Below are 22,624 nucleotides of genomic sequence, written 5' to 3' on the forward strand. Positions count from 1 at the left end.
GCACAAAAATGATAGCAGTATTTTTTCTTTCAAGCTATGTCAATGCTCCAAACAGTTTTTATTTATCTGCTTACCTTGTAATCTAGCCCTAAGGTTTTACCTTTTCAGCCAGGAAGAAAAATCTCTAATACATTTTGCAAAGACATTATTTTAGCTGCAACAAAGAAAATTTGACTTTGCTATCTTTTTAAAGTATTATGTATGTTGCATATGTCATCTGTTATTTGATCTGTCTTGAGGAGTATATTGTATTACATTGTGAGTATTGTCCAATGATACTTGGCAGCTTTACATAGGTATATAGGGAAATGCACCACTGGCATTGTATTTTGTGTCCACCATCAATAGCTATCTGACATCAAATGTGAAAATAGCAAATAAGAAATCTGCATACCAACACTTCTTTAATATTAAATAAGCAATGCGACAAGCTAGTTTATTTGTAGTATCTTCGGGTATGACCCAATTCAGTACATTGTTTACTTTCACTATCATACAGTAATGTGACTTGTTTTCACTGTTGTCACTGTGCAAAACATATCACATATTGTGCCACCACATCCCATTCTGTCTCATCATTATTTATGACACTATTTTTCTAATCATATTAGCAGTCATACAACAGACTTTCCCAGTTTATAGTATTTATCACACAAACTCTATTTCCTAGTTACACATTCACTTTTCGTAGTGGCTTTTCGTAATCTGACACTTACCACTCCATATAACACACATTCTTCTCAGTCATCGTGCTATTTCTTATAAACTATTGACTAAAACGACTGGTTCGGTCTGTATTAGGTCGCACAATTCATACATTTCTGCAAATGTCATTTGCCTTTAAGCATAATATATATATATATTTTTTAAGTGCCACAATTGCCATTACAGTTTTAGCACAATCCGTCACTAGTTCTGCTAAAAGCAGCCTCAAGAAGATATGTCAGCTGACTTCCCATTGTATATCACGTGCATCTGTCAAAGTCACATGACAGAACAGCAACCTATTACACGCCACATTGTACGTTTTACTTGTTGTTTATTGGGTTATACGCTGTGAACTAACGTCTCTGTTTGTCATGTGACCTGGTGAGGCATCTAATGATGGAGAGTGCAAGTTCTGGCGGCCTGCAATTACTTGAAAAGCTTCCCGCTGCTCAGTGCCCGCAGGTAGGGAGGAGAACGGAAATCTGTGTTATAGCCCCGCAGAGTAGCTCTTAACTGTGCCAGGAATGTGCTGCATAGCATAGCCGATATTCATAGATGAGTGCCAGGTCTAGATCATTCACAGTATCTACAGTCTTAGAAGAAACCTATAATTTCAAAATTATATTTTTATGTTACGAACAACCTAGTAGCTTCTAACCTAAATATGTTTAAACGGATTTAAAAAACTGTGGAAAACTAATATGTTTACCGTTTTATATTATTATTATCATCATCCTCATTAATTTAAAGGGACATAATACTCATATGCTAAATCACTTGAAACTGATGCAGTATAACTGTAAAAAGCTGACAGGAAAATATCACCTGAGCATCTCTATGTAAAAAAGGAAGATATTTTACCTTACAATCTCCTCAGCTCAGCAGAGTAAGTTCTGTGTAAAAAGTTATACTCAACTGCTCCCAGCTGCAGGTAAAACATTGCTGAAGTCATGAACTCTTTTACTGTGATCTCATGAGATTTCATAGTAAACTTCTTTAGTTTACACTGAATAGGGAAATGAGTGTGCACGTAAGCTCACTTCTTCCGCTGTCCCAGGACAGACATACTGATTTGTTGCTTAGAAGTCTTTTATAATGGGATGTGGCTACTGAGAAACTTTTGAGGTAAAATATCTTTCTTTTTTACATAGAGATGTTCAGGTGATATTTTCTAGTCAGCTTTTTACAGCCATACTGCATCACATTCAAGTGTTTAAACATTTGGGTATTATGGCCCTTTAAGTACAACTGTATGCCACACTACTGATTATATGATCACCATGTACAACATATATTACAATAGGTTTAAATATTCAAACTGATGGAGGACAAGGAAGGCCCAGCTCCAAATATTGTACAGACTCTAGACAACTAGAGGATGATAGACAACTAGTGTAGGGGTTAGTTGTTTGTGCTTGTAGAAGAATCAGTATCTATATATTGGTGGGATATGGTGACAGGTTGGGGACAGCTCACAGAGCCTGAAGAGTTGTTTGTAGCTCCTTTATCAAACTGCTCACCCACTTTATAGGGGTGAAATGCATAATAAACACTCTTATGTTTTAGCAAGCGCTTAGTTATTAGAGCGTGACGTTTTTGCTTTAGGATGTCTCTTTAAACTCTGCTGTTGCCAAATTTCCCAAAAAACTCTCAGCTCCTTACCTAAAAAGCAATTGCAATTGCATTACGTTTGTATGTTTTAAAGGGACGTGAAACCTCAAATTTTTCTTTTATTATACAGACAGAGAATAGAATTAAAAAAAAAAAAAGTTTCCAAGTTTCTTCTGTTATCAAACTTGCTTTTTGCTCATGTTATTCTTTGTTGAAGAGACACCTAGGTAGGTAGCGTGCACATGCCTGAAGCACTACATGACAGGAAATAGTGCTGCCATCTAGTGCTCCTGCTAATGTAATCACTGTTGCAAAACTGCTGCCATTTAGTGCTGCAGACATGTGCACACTCCTGAGCTTACATCCCTGATTTTCAACTAAGGATAACTAGAAAATGAAGACAATTTGATAATAGAAGTAAATTGGAAAGTTGTTTAAATCATTTGCTCTTAACAAATCATGAAAACATTTTTTTGGGGTTTTGTGTCCCTTTATGGAAGATTTAATTTTTTTATGTTAAAATACAAACCTGCACATATATGCTATTTAAAAAAACTATGACAATTGATTTCCAATTAATAAAATAAATGCACATGTGCAGCACTAACCATTTTCTTCCCCATAAAAACTTCTACAGCCATTTTTTCAATAAAAACCAAAAAAAATATTTTAAATTCATAGCCGGCCCGATCGCGCCATTAAACTCTATTTAGCTTGCTCCCGCTACCAGATTGCGCCATTAAACTCTATTTAGCTTGCTCCCGCTACCAGATTGCGCCATTAAACTCAATGTAGCTTGCTCCCGCTACCAGATCGCGCCAATAAACTCAATGTAGCTTGCTCCCGCTACCAGACTAGAGCGGGAGCGAGCTACATTGAGTTTAATGGCGCGATCAGGCCGGCTGTGACTAGACAGCGTGCCACAATGCGCTTCTGAAAAAAACAGACCTGCTCAGTAGAGCCAGGAGTGGCGTTCTACTAAATTCTACTTCCAGATAAAAAATCTTTGAAATACTTTGTAATATAAAGTTGGCGCTCAAATAATGTTATATAATTCTGCACTATGTGTAGGTTTACTGCCCCTTTAATCAAATAAAAAAACACTGATCAGATTCACTTACAATCTTCTGGATTAGTAAAATGTATGAATCTCAAGCAGTTTTGATTTACCATACCCAAGACACAATTACATATGCATAATGGTAGCTCCAGCTGAACTTACAGTGACTACACGTTTACAGGTGCATGATAAATAACCAGCCATTACAAGTGGCTGGTTATTGCTACCGCGAGCTTGCAGTAGCAATTAGCGCTCAAAATAATTAACCAACTGCCCCCACCCCCAAATGTGTAGTGGCTATTTTTAAGAAAGAAAAAAAAAAAAAAGTAGCGTCTCTTTAAGAAATTAAATAAATAACTGTACTAGACAGTTTTTGGGGCTAAAGTTGGTGGCTATGTGGTGTTAGATTTTTTTTCTTTAACCCCTTAATGACCAAGGACGTACGACACACGTCCTCAAAAAAAAAAAAAAATACAGTTAATGACCGAGGACGTGTGGCGTACGTCCTTGGTCTGGAAAGCAGCTGGAAGCGATCCTGCTCGCTTCCAGCTGCTTTCCGGTTATGGCAGTGATGCCTCGATATGGAGGCATCCTGCAATAACCCCCCTTGGCCATCCGATGCAGAGAGAGCCACTCTGTGGCCCTCTCTGCACCGGACATCGGTGGCCGGTATCGTTGGTGGGTGGGAGCAAGTCTGGGAGGCGGGTGGGCGGCCATCGATGTGGAGAGAAGGGGGGCGGGATCGGAACCGTTGGGAGCGCGCACGGGAGCGTGCGCGTGCACGGGGGGCGGCGGGCGGGTGCGTGCACGAGGCGGGAGCGGGAGGGAACCGCTACACTACGGAAAAATAAGGCTGTGAAAAGTTAAAATAAAAATTTTAAAATATTACAAATAAACAGCTAAGGGATCTGGAAGGGGTGGGGGGATGGTCTTGGGGGGGGGGAAAGCTACACTACAGAAAAGGAATTTTTTTTTAAAAAAAAAGGCACATTTGTTACTAAACTGGGTACTGGCAGACAGCTGCCAGTACCCAAGATGGCGCCCATTAAGGCAGAGGGGGAGGGTTAGAGAGCTGTTTGGTGGGGGATCAGTGAGGTTGGGGACTAAGGGGGGATCCTACACAGCAGCATATGTAAATATGCCACAAAAAAAAAGCAAAAAAAAGCCCAAGTATAGCTTTTATTTTAGTACTGGCAGAGTTTCTGCCAGTACTTAAGATGGCGGGGATAATTGTGGGGTGGGGGAGGGAAGAGAGCTGTTTGGGAGGGATCAGGGGGTCTCATGTTTCAGGTGGGAGGCTGAGCTCTACACTAAAGCTAAAATTAACCCTGCAAGCTACATAATTAACCCCTTCACTGCTAGCCATAATACACGTGTGAAATGCAGCGGCATTTGGCGGCCTTCTAATTACCAAAAAGCGACGCCAAAGCCATATATGTCTGCTATTTCTGAACAAAGGGGATCCCAGAGAAGCATTTACAACCATTTGTGCCATAATTTCAGTGAGAAACCAAAAGTTTGTGAAAAAATTAGTAAAAAAAGTGAACGATTTTTTGTATTTAATCGCATTTGGTGGTGAAATGGTGGCATGAAATATACCAAAATGGGCCTAGATGAATACTTTGGGATGTCTACTAAAAAAAAATATATACATGTCAATGGATATTCAGAGATTCCTGAAAGATATTAGTGTTCTAATGTAACTAGCGCTATAATTGCACAAGCTGTTTGTAAATGATTTCAGTGAGAAACCTAAAATTGTGAAAAATTTAACGTTTTTTTTAATTTGATCGCATTTGGCGGTGAAATGGTGGCATGAAATATACCAAAATTGGCCTAGATCAATACTTAGGGTTGTCTACTACACTAAAGCTAAAAGTATCCCTAAAAGCTCCCTACATGTTCCATAATTAACCCCTTCCTGCTGGGCATAATACACGTGTAGTGCGCAGTGGCATTTAGCAGCCTTCTAATTACTAAAAAGCAACGCCAAAGACATATATGTCTGCTATTTCTGAACAAAGGGGATCCCAGAGAAGCATTTACAACCATTTAAGCCATAATTTCAGTGAGAAACCAAAAGTTTGTGAAAAAATTAGTAAAAAAAGTGAACGATTTTTTGTATTTAATCGCATTTGGTGGTGAAATGGTGGCATGAAATATACCAAAATGGGCCTAGATGAATACTTTGGGATGTCTACTAAAAAAAAATATATACATGTCAATGGATATTCAGAGATTCCTGAAAGATATTAGTGTTCTAATGTAACTAGCGCTAATTTTGAAAAATAATGGTTTGGAAATAGCAAAGTGCTACTTGTATTTATGGCCCTATAACTTACAAAAAAAGCAAAGAACATGTAAACATTGGGTATTTCTAAACTCAGGACAAAATTTAGAAACTATTTAGCATGGGTGTTTTTTGGTGGTTGTAGATGTGTAACAGATTTTGGGGGTCAAAGTTAGAAAAAGTGTGTTTTTTTCAAGTTTTTACTCATATTTATAATTTTTTTTATAGTAAATTATAAGATATGATAAAAATAATGGTATCTTTAGAAAGTCCATTTAATGGCGAGAAAAACGGTATATAATATGTGTGGGTACAGTAAATGAGTAAGAGGAAAATTACAGCTAAACACAAACACAGCAGAAATGTAAAAATAGCCTTGGTCCCAAACGGACAGAAAATGGAAAAGTGCTGTGGTCATTAAGGGGTTAAAGTGCCTTTACATTGCAGTCTATGGGGAACTGTGTGTTCATAGTGTGTATGTATATGTATATGTGTGTATATATGTATATGTGTGTATATATGTGTATATATATATATATATATATATATATATATATATATATATATATATATATATAATGTAAATATTTGCATAGGAAATTAGCACATCTAGGCAAGATTCCCCGCTTGCTTTTTCCTAGAAATACCTCATATACAATGTTACCAATGCACAAGAGAATTCTGGGTAAGATATGCAAATTCTCAGTTTTTTTGCTTGGTTGCAACCAGAAATCTATCTCCTACTGATGAGTTCCAAAAAGAACGAAACAGGCTGTTTAGTGAGTGATTTCTGGTTTGCTGCAATAATACTATTAAAAGGATAGCTGTGTTAAAACTGTATTTTGAAGCAAAAAAACTGAGAATTTGCATATCTAATATGTATATCTTACCTAGAATTCTCTTGTGCATTGGTAACATTGTATATGAGGTATTTATGGGAAAAAGCAAGCGGGGAATCTTGCCTAGATGTGCTAATTTCCTATGCAAATATTTACATTGATTTAATTTTGAGACATGGAGGATTTTAATTAGTTTTTTATCTCCCCCCATAATTTTAATGAAATGTCATGGTCGACGTTTCGGCTCATACAATGAGCCTTCTTCAGGACTAATTTAGATCTTGAACCGGTTACACAGCCGTGCTCCCGACGGAGAGTGAAAGAGTTTGAATTTTGAGGACTGCATCCACGTTACTATTGTGTCACAGAGGTTGGAGTACTGGGCCACCGGATATTTGAAAGAAAGAAAGAAAAACATATATATATATATATATATATATATATATATATATATATATATATATATATATATATATATATATATATATATATATATATATATATATATATATATATATATATATATATATATTGTGTTAATATGTGTATATACATATATATTTAAAACTGCTGCCCGACTTACCCTCTTTGCTGCGCTAGTTCTCATGCTGTGTCTCACGGCATGAGAACGAGGCTCCAGAGCACTCTATTGAGCGCAAAGCTTCCATGCAATTGCATTGCAGGGACTTCAAATACAAGCACATATTTGCATGCGCTGGTTTTACGAGTGGATCTCAAATGTTGTGCTCGCATTAGCGCAATTTTGTGCTCCACTTTTAATTAAGCCCATAGTTTGCAGAAGGGAGCTACAGGGTTTTAAGAAACTGAAATGATGTCTGTTTAAGGCATATAGCTGTTATAAATAGACTATAGGGGCTATGGCTGTGAGGTCAAGTTTGGATATGTAGATTTCATGAGGTGGTGACTGGGATTTAATTTGAGCATATTGTTAGCATGAGGGGGCTGCAGGGGCCATGCATCAGATATGAGATGGCTATAAGGTCAAGTTTGGATATGTAGATTGCATGAGGTGGTGACTGGGATTTAATTTGAGCATATTGTTAGCATGAGGGGGCTGCAGGGGCCATGCATCAGATATGAGATGGCTATAAGGTCAAGTTTGGATATGTAGATTGCATGAGGTGGTGACTGGGATTTAATTTGAGCATATTGTTAGCATGAGGGGGCTGCAGGGGCCATGCATCAGATATGAGATGGCTATAAGGTCAAGTTTGGATATGTAGATTGCATGAGGTGGTGACTGGGATTTAATTTGAGCATATTGTTAGCATGAAGGGACTGCAGGGGCCATGCATCAGATATGAGATGGCTATAAGGTCAAGTTTGGATATGTAGATTGCATGAGGTGGTGACTGGGATCTAATTTGAGCATATTGTTAGCATGAGGGGGCTACAGGGGCCATGCATCAGATATGAGATGGCTATAAGGTCAAGTTTGGATATGTAGATTGCATGAGGTGGTGACTGGGATCTAATTTGAGCATATTGTTAGCATGAGGGGACTACAGGGGCCATGCATCAGGTATGAGATCTCACTTGGGAATATGGCTAGCTTTAAGGAGGACACCACAACCAATATCTTATCTCAATCTCATTTTTAGTATATAGTTGGGAAAATATTATTTTGATCAGTAAATACGTATTCCTTTATTTCTATATGAATTTAAAAAACAAATCCTAGACTGGGCTTGTTATTTTCTGTTAGTTCTGACTCCACTTAATGTTTTCTAAGTATATTAGATGAGGAATATATATCCGTTTTTCATAATTTCTTTCTTGCCTTAGCACAAAGTAAAATGATGAGAAAGTTTGTCTGAAAGTAAACCTCTCACTTATGCAGCAGTTTTATTTTTTTATTACCATGCTCATTTAATTTGCATGCTACATTTAATGATCATTGTTGTATGTGTCTGCTAACTCCCTAATAAGATTTGACATAAGGGCAAAATTTCAAGATTCAGCATTCGTTTGCGAAATATGGATATAGGCAGAAGCGTTCATTTTGGGGTTGTATATATGAGTATGAAAGTGCAACACACAAAGATCTATGTGTTACTCTTTCACACTGATCTATCCAGCACTGAAACAAATGCTTCTGCCTGCATACATATTCGGTATTCATTTAGTAAACTAATGCCGAATTCCCAAAATTTTGGCCATTCCTACTTGCAGAATGTTTACCATTTGTAAAAATCTCTCTCAGTTTCTCCATAAAGTAATAGATGGAGTGTGTGGTCGCGCACAGCCTCGTTTTAAGGATTATGGCAATATTTGGAACTTGAGGGAGTGGCTTGATGTTCTAGAAGAGTCTACAACTTTTTTTAAATCTACCGCTAGCAAAGATGAATCTGCGGAAGAGGTAAGCTATGGATTGTGCAATTCAGGGTTTGCTAGAGAGGATATCTAATTTATATGCACTCCCATTATGGTATTAAAGGGATATGAGGCTCAAAATGTTTATTTTTTAAAAAAAGATACAGCATACAATGTTAAACAACTTTTTAATTTGCTTCTATGATCAATTTTGCTTTATTTTCTTGGTACCCTTTTACTGAAGGAGCAGCAATGCACTTCTGGGAGGTAACTAAACAAATCTGTAAGCCAAAGACTACAGGCAAATATGAGCAACCACAAATCAGCAGCTTGCTCCTGAGTTTACCTAGGAATCCTTTTAAACAAAGGATACCAAGAGAACAAAGCAAATTAGAAGTAAAATTGTATGCGCTATCTGCATCATGTGAAAGAAAATCTTTGTGTTTCATGCCCCTTTAAGGATTCTGGGCATTCATTATAGTGATGCTAGATGTATGGGAAGATACAATCAAACTCCATCAACTCAAATGGTCAGCTCTCGCCTGGGGACTATTAATAAAAAGCTTAATGAGTATTCTAGATGAAGTAGCAGCATGTGCCTCTCTGGTATTCATTAACGCTTTCTTGTAGTCAAGATTGTTCTTGACTTGATACCCCCTGTGCTGTAGGGTTTATCTATAATAACATTTTATACACAGCAGTGTAGATTCATTCTCTAGTATCTCAAATCACTGCATTATTCTATGTAGACATTTACTGCATCTCCTCATTTGTCCGTTCTTTAGTGTATATGATGCACAGAATAAAATAAGATTTAGATATAGGTATATACTGTAAATTCTTACACATGCTCCGTAGCTGGTACCTCTGAAAGTGTGCATATATATCGAAAGTATATTGGAAAGTTGTTGTGTTTCCTTTTATTTTTAAATTGCATGCTTTATGTAAACCATAAAAAAACCTTTTATTTTTTACTTTAGTGGCCCTTTAAGTGTTTTATGTAGGTTATTTAGGAGAAAATAAACTGCATACAACTGTTAATACTTAAAGGAACAGTCTACACTGAAATTGTTATAGTTTAAAAAGATAGATAACGCCTTTACTACCCATTCCCCAGCTTTGCACAACCAACATTGTTATATTAATATACTTTATAACATTTAAACCTCTAAATTTCTGCCTGTTTCTAAGCCACTAAAGACAGCCTCTTATTGCATGCTTTTTTATTTGCTTTTCACAACAGGACACTGCTAGTTCATGTGGGCCATATAGATAACATTGTGTTCATGCCCGAGGAATTATTTAATATTTAGCACAACACAGTACTAAATGCAAGTCAATAGATAATAATAAACAAAAAATGTCATGTGATCAGGGGACTGTCAGAAGACGCTTAGATACAATGTAATCACAGAGGTGAAAAGTATAATATTATATAACTTTGTTGTTATGCAAAACTGGGCATTGGGTAATAAAGGGATTATCTATCTTTTTAAAACAATAAAAATTATATTGTAGACTGTCCCTTTAAATGTACATTTGTATCTTTTAAATAGCAACTTCATGAATGAACTTTATTAGGAAATGTCCCTGTAACATTGTGTGTGGAATGCTATACTTGTTTACTTTCAATTTACCTGCACAATACAAGTATAGAAAATCATTAATGATAGCTCTTCCAAAAATGACTGCACTCGAAACAATTTTTTTTTTTTTAAAAGGTTTCTAATCAATTAATTGGACTTAGTCCAGATCATCAAGAGGTGATACTGAAGTGTTTAAAAAGTAGGAAACCGGAAGTGGCCGCTGCTGTCACGGAAGAGGCGTGTGCGATGTCGCACGCATACTTACAGGATTTTGACTGGCAGCTCAAGGTGTGTGTTCATTTGATTTTCATTTAATATTACTTTTTATCTGTTAGAAAATGTCAGAAAAAAATTAAGGAACATTTTAGTATAATTTTAAAAATGTTGCTGTGACTTATTATTATTATTATTATTATTATTATTAATATCATCAGTTATTTGTATAGTGCCAACATATTTTGCAGCGCTATAAACAAAGGTATAATATGCAAAGGTGACATTTATAAGAAGTAAATGGGTAGAGGGCCCTGCCAAGAGTTGCCAACTGTTGTAGATCACTTTACATAAAGGTGATCTACAGTACAGATGGGCTTGTATGTTTAGGTGCTAAGGCGGATCAAAGGGGATGACAAGAGGCGAGGAACTGAGGTAAGAAAAGGTTAGCGCATATTGTATGGATTCCTTAACAGTTGAGTATTTAAAGAGCGCTTGAAAACTAGGGGAGAGTCTTGTGGAGCGAGGCCACAAGATAGGGGATAGAGTATCTGGAGACAGAGAGATATAGTGTTATTGAGGGTCTTGAATGTTAAAGGGACACTGAACCCAAGTTTTTTCTTTCATGATTCAGATAGAGCATGACATTTTAAGCAACTTTCTAATATACTCCTATTATCACATTTTCTTCATTCTCTTGGTATCTTTATTTGAAATGCAAGAATCTAAGTTTAGATGCCGGCCCATTTTTGGTAAACAACCTGAGTTGTCCTTGCTGATTGGTGGATAAATTCATCCACCAATAAAAAGTGCTATCCAGAGTTCTGAACCTCAAAAAAGCTTAGATGCCTTCTTTTTTCAAATAAAGATAGCACGAAGACAAAATGATAATTGGAGTAAATTAGAAAGTTGCTTAAAATTGCATGCTCTATCTGAATCATGAAAGAAAAAATTTGGGTTCAGTGTCCCTTTTAAGGTCAGGATTTTATTTTATTTTTCCCTGTTCACAAGTATTCAAACACTACATATTCTCAGAGAGTTAGCAGTGACTTGTATGACACAAATGAAGTATTCACAGGCACAATACACACCACTGCCAACTCTCTGAGCTGGTGGACATGCCCTCACACCATATGTGCGTATGCCGCAGAAAAGAAGTAACTTTTACTTGAAGAATTTTTGCTAATTATTGCAAAAATGCTTCTGTATAAAATTGAAATCCATTCATGCACATTTCAAGTTTGACCTTTTCTATCCCTTTTTATTTAACTAAAAGACAAGTAAGAAATTCATTGTATACTGCTGTGATGGTTTATTTTCAAGTTATGCAGGATTTACTTCCATTTATTTTTTTTCAGGAAAAAAAATATTGTCATGTTGCTCTTTGCTAAAGATGATAGAATTGTTTTGAGTACAGTGCCTCTTACATTATTAGCAAACTGTCCACTGAACTGAAATATTCTTGTAATGCACTACATACATTTGTCCTGCTGAAAGCTCTTATTCAGTAAATCATATGGAAAAATTAGCTACAGGCCTTTAGTTTGAGGAAGTCAGTATTGGTAGATTATACATGAAATAGTTTTCTTGTTTTTCAACACTTCCACATTTTCACAGCACAGAGTCATGAGTAAATTAATCGATCTGGGAAGCCATATTTCAGTGAATTTATACATGATTTTTTTTTTTTTTTTTTTAAATCAAAGTTTTTTATTAAGTTATTTAGTAAGACAATAGCCATAAATATAAGATACAGCAAAATAAACATGTCTGATAATAAAAGTAGATCATGACATCATTCATACATCCAGCATATCAGATTGCATTATTAGCCTGTCATAGATATATACATTGCAAAGTTTACATTGATACCTTATGATTTTATTTTTTATAAGATGCTATTGAGGTACCCTATTATCTAAAGTTACTGCCTATTAGAATGATATTTTAAGTTGACAAACATAGAAAACTTAACATGAATGAAAAATAATTTTTCCCTGAAGGGTACTATATAAGATATTAACTATACTATTAGTATTCATTAATTAGTTATGAAATAAAGTTTATACCATGAGCGGGTAAATACCGCAAAATAATCACCAAAAAGGGTGAATAAAAAGCAATACTAAGGGAAAACCCTTAGGGGGTAATACGGAGCCGGTCAAGATAACCTAAATTATGAGGATATATATAGAATATAATTTACATTGGTATGCACAGGAAAACCCCACAAGAATATAAGAAGACTACTCATATTAGGTATAAAACTATAAAACCTTGATTAACCTCGAAAAAGATTGCTTTGGATCCTCTGCTATGAGGAGCTTACGAGCCATTGCGATTGTGAGAGAAAACAAGATCCTATATACTGGACTCAACCTAAAACACAAGTAAACCCAACATAGTGTCTTGAGAAATATGGCCACATATCACATATTAGATGGTGTGCCAACTATAACGCTATGATACATAAGTGCTATAATGCACCAAAAAATATATAACACCTATACCCAAAGGCCACAATGGAATTCCAACCCTAGTGCACAAAATATATAGTGCTGGGAAAAAAGTATGGTGTGGAGGACCATGGATTATAAGTAGCAACTGAGAACAGGGGCAATCTTGGGCTAATTAACCCCTTAACGACCGAGGACGTGCAGGGTACGTCCTCAAAAAAAAAAAGGCAGTTAATGCCTGAGAACGTACCCTGCACGTCCTCGGTGTGGAAAGCAACTGGAAGCGATCCTGCTCGCTTCCAGCTGCTTTCCGGTTATTGCAGTGATGCCTCGATATGGAGGCATCCTGCAATAACCTTTGGTAGCCATCCGGTGCAGAGAGAGCCACTCTGTGGCCCTCTCTGCACCGGAGATCGGTGGCTCCCTGCGTTGGTGGGTGGGAGCCGGACCGGGAGGCGGGTGGCGGCCATCGATGGCCCTGGTTATGTGCAGGGGGGGGCGGGATCGTGGGCGGGGATGAGCGGGGGGCGCACACGGCCGCGCGCGTGTGCACGGGGAGGGCGGGGGGCGGGCGCTTGCACGGGGAGGGAGCGGGTGGGAACCGCTACACTACAGAAAATGTATTAATAAAAAAAGTATAAATGTCTAAATATTTAAAAAAAAAAAAAAAGATCAGCAAGGTGGTGGGGGTTTGTCTGTGTGGGGGGGGGAAGCTACACTACAGAAAAAAGCCAAACAAAAATAAAAAAAGCACTTTTTTTTGCAAACTGGGTACTGGCAGACAGCCCCCAATGAAGCAGAGGGGAGGGTTAGAGAGCGGTTTTGGGGGGGATCAGGGAGGTTGGGGGCTAAGGGGGGGATCCTACACCCTAGCATATGTAAATATGCTAAAAAAAAATTTTTTTTTTTTTTTTTTTAAAAACCCTTTTATTTTAGTACTGGCAGACTTTCTGCCAGTACTTAAGATGGCGGGGACAATTGTGGGGTGGGGGAGGGAAGGGAGCTGTTTGGGAGGGATCAGGGGGTGGGATGTGTCAGGTGGGAGGCTGATCTCTACACTAAAGCTAAAATTAACCCTGCAAGCTCCCTACAAACTCCCTAATTAACCCCTTCACTGCTAGCCATAATACACGTGTGAGGCGCAGCAGGATTTAGCGGCCTTCTAATTACCAGAAAGCAACGCCAAAGTCATATATGTCTGCTATTTCTGAACAAAGGGGATCCCAGACAAGTATTTACAACCATTTGTGCCATAATTGCACAAGCTGTTTGTAAATTATTTCAGTGAGAAACCTAAAATTGTGAAAAATTTAACGTTTTTTTCAATTTGATCGCATTTGGCGGTGAAATGGTGGCATGAAATATACCAAAATGTGCCTAGATCAATACTTGGGGTTGTCGACTATACTACACTAAAGCTAAAATTAACCCTACAAGCTCCCTAAAAGCTCCCTAATTAACCCCTTAACTGCTGGGCATAATACACTTGTGGTGCGCAGTGGCATTTAGCGGCCTTCTAATTACCAAAAAGCAACGCCAAAGCCATTTATGTCTGCTATTTCTGAACAAAGGGGATCCCAGAGAAGAATTTACAACCATTTATGCCATAATTGCACAAGTTGTTTGTAAATAATTTCAGTGAGAAACCAAAAGTTTGTGAAAAAGTGAACGATTTTTTGTATTTGATCGCATTTGGCGGTGAAATGGTGGTATGAAATATACCAAAATTGTCCTAGATCAATACTTTGGGATGTCTACTAAAAAAAAATATATACATGTCAAGGGATATTCAGGGATTCCTGAAAGATATTAGTGTTCTAATGTAACTAGCGCTAATTTTGGAAAAAAGTGGTTTGGAAATAGCAAAGTGCTACTTGTATTTATGGCCCTATAACTTGCAAAAAAAGCAAAGAACATGTAAACATTGGGTATTTCTAAACTCAGGACAAAATTTTGAAACTATTTAGCATGGGTGTTTTTTGGTGGTTGTAGATATGTAACAGATTTTGGGGGTCAAAGTTAGAAAAAGTGTGTTTTTTTTTTCAATTTTTCCTCATATTTTATATTTTTTTTATAGTAAATTATAAGATATGATGAAAATAATGGTATCTTTAGAAAGTCCATTTAGTGGCGAGAAAAACGGTATATAATATGTGTGGGTACAGTAAATGAGTAAGAAGAAAATTACAGCTAAACACAAACACCGCAGAAATGTAAAAATAGCCTTGGTCCCAAACGGACAGAAAATGGAAAAGTGCTGTGGTCATTAAGGGGTTAAAGAATGAGGTTTCATCTATTCTTGAGTGGTCTTGCAGGGAAATACTCCAGGCTTGCATTTTTTTAGTTTTAGCAAACAGAATATTACCATAGGCTGCTATAGGTATATATCAGTGTGGGTTGTATAATGTGACTGTACACTGTGCGGAACTAAAGAAATATTAACTGTAATAAAAATTTCTCCAGTGAAATATAAACACTAACCAAGAACTTTCATAGCCTATACATATAACAGTGACCAGAAATTATAGATAAATGACTCAGTTGTAAGAGTATAGATATGCTCCTTGCAAATGACACCAATACATATCAGAGATACAGCATGAGCAAACAAAAATAAACCCAACCTCCAAGTAGATCAGAGTAACTAGCATAAAACATATTGAGGGGTATGGTATGTATAAGGGCCTATGAACTAAACTTTAAAACTAAAATAACAGGGGCTAGGTAGTATAAGGCCGACAACAGTATTAAATAATAGCCCACTGCAAATGCTATCAAGTCTTCACGAAATTACCCCACACCAGTTCTTTTAGAATTCAAGTGACAGTCAGTCTCCGATGTGAGAGTAGTATATGCTGGCTCAAGCGGTGTGTAACTGACTGACCGTTTAATTAAAGAGAGCCAAGATGAACCAAGTCGATGTTGAGATACCTGATGCGCCAAAGGCATTATTTTGGCGTGGGTCAGATGGCTTTCATATTCTCTGGGATATATGGCACCGAGCTCAGCTAGATCTCCCTTAACGGCAAATGTTAAAACCACTGAGGCCGGTATGGTCACATCGACCTCTCCTCCCAGAAGGCATATTGCGATCCCCTGTGGACAGCCGAGGTTTGGTGCGGAGGCATTTTCCAGTTTCTGTGGGTCATCTCGGATGATCTCCTCTCCATGCGCTTCTCCGATTTGCTCAGACCATCGGTAGGTGTCGTGGTTGTCATCTGGTATACTATGAGTGTCAAACAGAGGGAGCAAACCCTCCAAAAGTTGCTGCCTGAGGTTGCAATAATGATCGTTAAGGAGCTGTAGCATCCGTGTCTCCCATCGATTCACTAGCCGCACTGTATCCATGATACTCGTCGTCTATATCAATGGCGGGTTTCACGCTATTTGTTTCTTCACTCCTCTAACTAGAGATTAACCTCAGACCTGCCTGGCTCTGTTTCTGTATGTTGCTTCCTCGGTAAACCACAGCCTGCAGTTCTGCGGGTCCTCAGAAGCACACAGGGCTTAGTTTAGATCTGCGGTATACCAAATTTGCCGTCTTAGGCCCATCTCTCCTGTATAATATGGCCAAGCTTTAATAAAACGGTAGGAGGGTCGTAACTGGTGAACATCTCAATGTTCCTGCTTCTAGCGATGTCCCAGTGACTTTTTTTAGTGTTACCTGCATTCTTGGTGGCTAAGTTGTAGCTTCTATAACGTATCATTCGGAGGAGCTTTACAAAGATGCGTCCATGCTCATTGCTAGTTGGCTCCGCTCCCCACCTTTTGTCTTTTTAAAATAAATAAAATATATCTCTGCCGTTGTATTCTGATGATTTGGGCCCAAAATTTGGAGCCAAATACTAAGACTGTACAAAGAGATGTTAGTAGTTCTACTTATGCACTATTGCCACCCCATGGCTAATTCTAGAACTGCAACACCTTGCTATATATTCTGTAATTTCTTCTACTAAATGCAGTTCTCATATTGTATCCTGAGAGGATGTTGAAAATAAAAATAAACAGTGTATTGATACCATACTAAAGAAGATTTTTCTAATTACTTTTTATAGTAAGAATATATGGAAATTAAAACAAGTGGTTTTGATTAATTGAAATGTATTGCAGGACATTAAAGGGGCGTTAAACAATAAATATATGCTATACATAATAATGTATTCAAAGACTTCCTACTACAATACTGACTGACAGCTAGCAGAGAAACTGGTATACCAGCTCTGCTAGTGTGTCAGTCAATTGAAGAGAGGCCAATTTAGCAATGTGCTTCACAGTGTCGCTCGCATCATGCTCTGATTATTTACTTAATATGTAATAGAAGCAAAGAGTGTAACATATATATATTACATTTATTTATTGGAAATCATATGTTCTTTCTTGCCTATCCTTATGTTTTATTACAATTCCAGCATACGTTTTACGCCCCTTTTATACAGATCGTTATCTTCTCTGGGAGGCCGCTTTCAGTGTTCCGATCACACACAACAAAAAGAAAACGCAGTGTCTCCTTTATTGAGTCACTGTAGTCAGTTATAAATCAAGTGAGTCAAGTGGAGGTTGGACCTGTAAAACACAGTGTAACCATCTGTATACTAGCTAGAAGATGGTTGAGGCCATGCTGTAGGAATTTACTAACTCTTAACTGCAGATTCATTAACGTGCGCATGTTCAGAAATACAGGTTGGTCGTGCGACTCAGTGAATTACTGGAGCATTTTTTTTGGGCAGTGGAACTTGTATATTTGTACAATTGAAATATGTAATGTGTATATAGACAAAAAAGATAACTTTAGATGTACAGTGAGAATGTTGCAAGATGAAAAATTACTGTCATTTTAAATATTGAAAGTGTAAAGGTTTAGTTTATATAAATTAATGGGCGTGCCATGTGTGAACTAGTTTTCTATTTTTTTTCTCTGTATAAACAAAGCTTTGGAATCCCTTTTAAGATTATCCTATGTTTCACACAGCCATGTTTGGACAGTCTCTTGTATTGCCTGCTTTATATCTGTCCTATTGTCTTCAGCAAGGGAAACCTATAAAGGGCAATTTAAGTTAAAAAATGGCAACACCCATTACTTTATAGAAACTCAGTGAAATTTAGAAGACCAACAATTTTCAGAGTTATATTACAGGAAAAGGGGACAAAATAAATTATGAAAATATATTGAAAAATTTAACTACACATAATTTAACTTTTTGTATTACATTCTCATACTGTCAGGGTTTTTTCCCTGTTTTGTTTGCCATGTGCTGCAGGCAGCCATTTTACTCACCTCTCTTGCTGACTCTGGTGCATACTGTGTGATGCTGCTCATTTCCTGCACTTCCTTTTATGTCCAGACTGGTGCACATCATCCGTGTGAGACAGGATGCAGTCTCAGAATTGTGATGTCATCACTTATTATTTAAAGGGCCTCTGTTCAGTATGCTTTGTCCTTGTGTTGTCTCAGACCTGTTTGTGAGAGCTCCTGTGTATTACCTGGCTGTCTGACGTCCCTCCTGATCCCTGGCTTGTTGTTGTTCTCCTTGTTCCTGCTTCCGGCTCGTCTGACTACTCGCTTTGGCTCCTGACTCGGCTCGTCTGACTACCAGCTCTTGTTTTGATTCCTGGCTTGTTATTTGACTTGTGGACTTTTTATTATTTTTTGCTATTAATAAAGGTGTGATTATTTTTGCACTTCTCGTCTCAGTCTGATTCCTGGCATCCTGACATTATGCAAGGGCCATGAATCCTGATGGTGCTAATAATCCACCTTTACCTGCCATAATTTCCAGGATGGATGAACAGGATCACCGCTTGGATCAATTTGCACTAGCCCTGCAAACCCTGCTGACTCGCACTGCACATTTGGACCAAAGTGCCCCGCAAGTTATGGCTGCTCCTGTTTCCGCTGCTGCACCTATGTCTACCAGGAACATGTCCGGTTCTGCACCTCTACCTCAGCGATTATGGAGGCGATCCTAATCAGTGCAGAGGGTTTTTGAACCAGCTGGGCATTTACTTTGAGATGTTGCCTCAGGCATTTCCCTCTGACAGAGCTAAGGTGGGATTTCTCATCTCGTTACTCTCTAACACAGCTCTTGCCTGGGCTAATCCCTTGTGGGAGACTAATAAACCTGTGATCTCCAATTACCTTGAATTTGTGGCCTCCTTTCGAAGGGTATTTGATGTTCCGGCTCGCTCCTCCTCTGCTGCTAAACGACTCATGTCCATTCAGCAAGGTACAAGATCTGTTGCTCAGTATGCCATTGAGTTCCATACGCTTACCACAGAGGTAGGTTGGAACAATGAAGCCCTTGTTGCCGCCTTCTTTCATGGGCTCTCTGATGCGATTAAAGACGAAGTTGCTGCCAGAGATTTACCAGAGGATCTCGAGGCATTGCTGTCTTTTATGATCCTAATTGACATCAGACTCGGAGAGAGGCCCTCTTTCAAGGAGCGCTTGCGGAAGCCTTCTTTTCCGTTGTCTCCTACGTGTTCGTTCCCACTCATGCCTCCCTCTCCTCCCATGCCTCCTGGTCCCGAGTCACCAGGTACTGCTAAGCCGATGCAGTTGGGATTCACGCGTCTCTCTGCGGCGGAGAGAGCCTTTAGGAGGAGGGAGGGGCTCTGCCTCTATTGTGGGTTACAGGGCCACCTTTTGAAGTCTTGTCCTACACGGCCGGGAAACGCTCACACCTAAGGTCCTGTCGAGGGCAGGGTGGTTTATCCTAATCCCCGGAACCGCTAAAGGAGAAACCTTTGGTCACGGTTGTCCTTTCCTGGGTGGACTCCTCCATAGTCACCCAGGCTCTTGTTGACTCCGGTGCTGTGGGCTATTTTATTGACAGTGCTTTTGTATCGAAGCACTCCATTCCTGTTTTGCCTCGGTCGGTTCCGCTTGCTATTGAGGCCATTGATGGCAGGCCCCTTCAGCCCGCACTCATTACTCACGAAACTGCTCCTTTATCCATGGCTGTTGGGGCTCTCCATTTTGAAACCCTCCAGTTCCAGGTGATAAACTCTCTGCATTTTCCGGTTGTTCTGGGTTATCCCTGGCTCCAAAAGCACAATCCCAGTCTCGACTGGCGCAGGTCCGAAATTTTGTCGGGGTCTCCGCAATGTAGTACCAAGAGTTCTTAGACGTTTTTGACAAGGTGCGTGCCGGTATGTTGCCTCCTCACTGGTCTTATGATTGTGCCATAGACCTGCAACCCGGAGCCATTCTTCCTCGGTGTTGGGTTTACCCTCTGTCTGTTGCGGAGAATTGTGCTATGGAGGAGTATGTTGCCGATGCTCTGTCGCGGGGGATCATCCGCAAATCCTGCTCTCCTGCAGGGGCTGGCTTCTTCTTTGTGAAGAAAAAGGATGGTGAGTTAAGACCATGCATCGATTATAGGGGTCTTAATCGTCTTACCATTAAGAATGCTTACCCTATTCCGCTCATTACGGAACTCTTTGACCGCCTCAAGGGAGCTACGGTCTTTACTAAACTTGATTTGAGAGGAGCGTACAATCTCGTTAGGATCAAGGAGGGCCACGAAAGAAAAACAGCATTTATCATCAAGAGCGGGCATTATGAGTATCTTGTAATGCCCTTTGGCCTATGTTTGGCCTTGCTGTTTTCCAGTAATTTATTAATGATGTCCTACAAGATATGTTGCAATAGTGTGTTGTGGTGTACTTAGACGACATCCTCATACACTCACCCACACTTGAGGCTCATCGTTCTGATGTTACACGGGTTCTATAGAGACTACGTGAAAACGGTTTTGTAAACTCGAGAAATGTTCCATCAGACTCCAGTAATCTTCCTAGGTTATGTTATCTCCGTTGTAGGGTTCTCCATGGATCCTGACAAGTTATCTGCAGTTCTGCAGTGGCCTCGCCCAGTTGGTCTTCGGTCTATTCAATGTTTTTTGGGGTTTGCCAATTACTATAGAAAGTTTATTAAAAACTTTTCTTCTTTGGTCAAAGCTATCACTGACATGACCCGTAAAGAGAATGATCCACTCCATTGGTCACCCAGGCAAGAACCAAATGATTTGGTCTGTCACTCGACAATTCTGGTGGCCAGGTCTTCGTTCTGTTGCTGCGTATGTTGCCTCCTGCTCAGTTTGTGCACAGAATAAGACTCCTCAACGTCTTCCTGTGGGTCTTCTTCAACCTATTGCTAATGGTGAGCGTCCTTGGACACATCTTTCCATGGACTTCATTGTCGAGCTCCCTGTTTCCAATGGCAATACTGTTATCCTTATGGTGGTTGACCGTTTTTCTAAAATGTCACATTGCATTCCCTTGAAGAAGTTGCCTACCGCTCAGGAGCTTGCTTCAATTTTTGCTCGGGAGGTCTTCCGTTTACATGGGTTACCCAAGGAGATCGTGTCGGACCGGGGTAGCCAGTTTGTCTCCAGATTTTGGCATTCCTTTTGTGCTCAAATGGGGATCCAGCTTTCCTTCTCCTCTGCATATCACCCTCAATCCAATAGGGCTGCGGAACGGTCTAATCAAGCATTGGAATAGTTCCTCCGTTGCTATGTCTCAGATCACCACAATAATTGGTCTGAACTGTTACCTTGGGCAGAGTTCCCTCGTAATAGTGCTATTAATGCTTCCTCCAAGTTATTCCCGTTCATGGCGAATTATGGGTTTCAACCATCCTTGTTGCCCGATTCATTCATGTCTCAGGGTATTCCGGCTTTAGAGGAGCATCTCCGGCAACTCCGTTCCATGTGGGTGCAGATTCAGGATTGCCTTCATCGTTCTATGCAGCGCCAAAAGTTCCAGGCTGATCGTAGGCGTCTGCCCGCGCCTTCCTACCAGGTTGGTGTGAGGGTTTTGCTGTCCTCTTGCAACTTGACCCTTCGTGTGCCTTCCAATAAACTGGCTCCCCGTTATGTTGGTCCTTTTCGAATACTCCGACGGGTCAATCCTGTGGCCTACGCTCTTGATCTTCCTCCTGCAATGCGCATCTTCATTGTTTTTCATGTCTGCCTCTTGAAACATTGGTTTGTAATCGGTTTACCACTGTCTTGCCTCGTCCCCATCCTATCTTTGTTGACAGCCATGAGGAGTATGTGGTTAGCAGCATTATTGACTCTAGTATGTCCAGGGGCCGCATACAGTATTTGGTTCACTGGAGGGGCTACGGTCTGGAGGAGCATTCATGGGTTCCCTCCTCTGATGTTCATGCTCCCGCCCTCCTCTGGGCCTTCCATGCCAGTTACCCCAATAAGCCTTTTGTCCTGCGGGGGAGGGGTCGTTGAGGGGAGGGTATTGTCAAGGTTTTTTCCCTGTTTTGTTTGCCATGTGCTGCTGGCAGCCATTTTACTCACCTCTCTTGCTGACTCTGGTGCATACTGTGTGATGCTGCTCATTTCCTGCACTTCCTTTTATGTCCAGACTGGTGTACATCATCCGTGTGAGACAGGATGCAGTCTCAGAATTGTGATGTCATCACTTATTATTTAAAGGGCCTCTGTTCAGTATGCTTTGCCCTTGCGTTGTCTCAAACCTGTTTGTGAGAGCTCCTGTGTATTACCTGG

General features: G+C 39.4%; 1 protein-coding gene across 1 annotated transcript in view; it reads left to right on the plus strand.

Annotated features, from left to right (window-relative positions):
* Nucleotides 1–1,055: 1,055 nt before the first annotated feature.
* The window catches only part of COMMD8 (COMM domain containing 8), a 66,502-nt gene continuing 44,933 nt past the window's right edge, over nucleotides 1,056–22,624 (plus strand). Inside the window, exons 1-3 of the mRNA XM_053703993.1 lie at nucleotides 1,056–1,170; nucleotides 8,733–8,888; nucleotides 10,564–10,716. Coding sequence (XP_053559968.1) covers nucleotides 1,102–1,170; nucleotides 8,733–8,888; nucleotides 10,564–10,716 — 378 coding nt within the window. The 5' untranslated portion in view covers nucleotides 1,056–1,101. The remainder of the gene's footprint in view (nucleotides 1,171–8,732; nucleotides 8,889–10,563; nucleotides 10,717–22,624) is intronic.

Source organism: Bombina bombina, chromosome 2 (genome assembly GCF_027579735.1).
Source record: "Bombina bombina isolate aBomBom1 chromosome 2, aBomBom1.pri, whole genome shotgun sequence".
Classification (NCBI taxonomy): domain Eukaryota; kingdom Metazoa; phylum Chordata; class Amphibia; order Anura; family Bombinatoridae; genus Bombina; species Bombina bombina.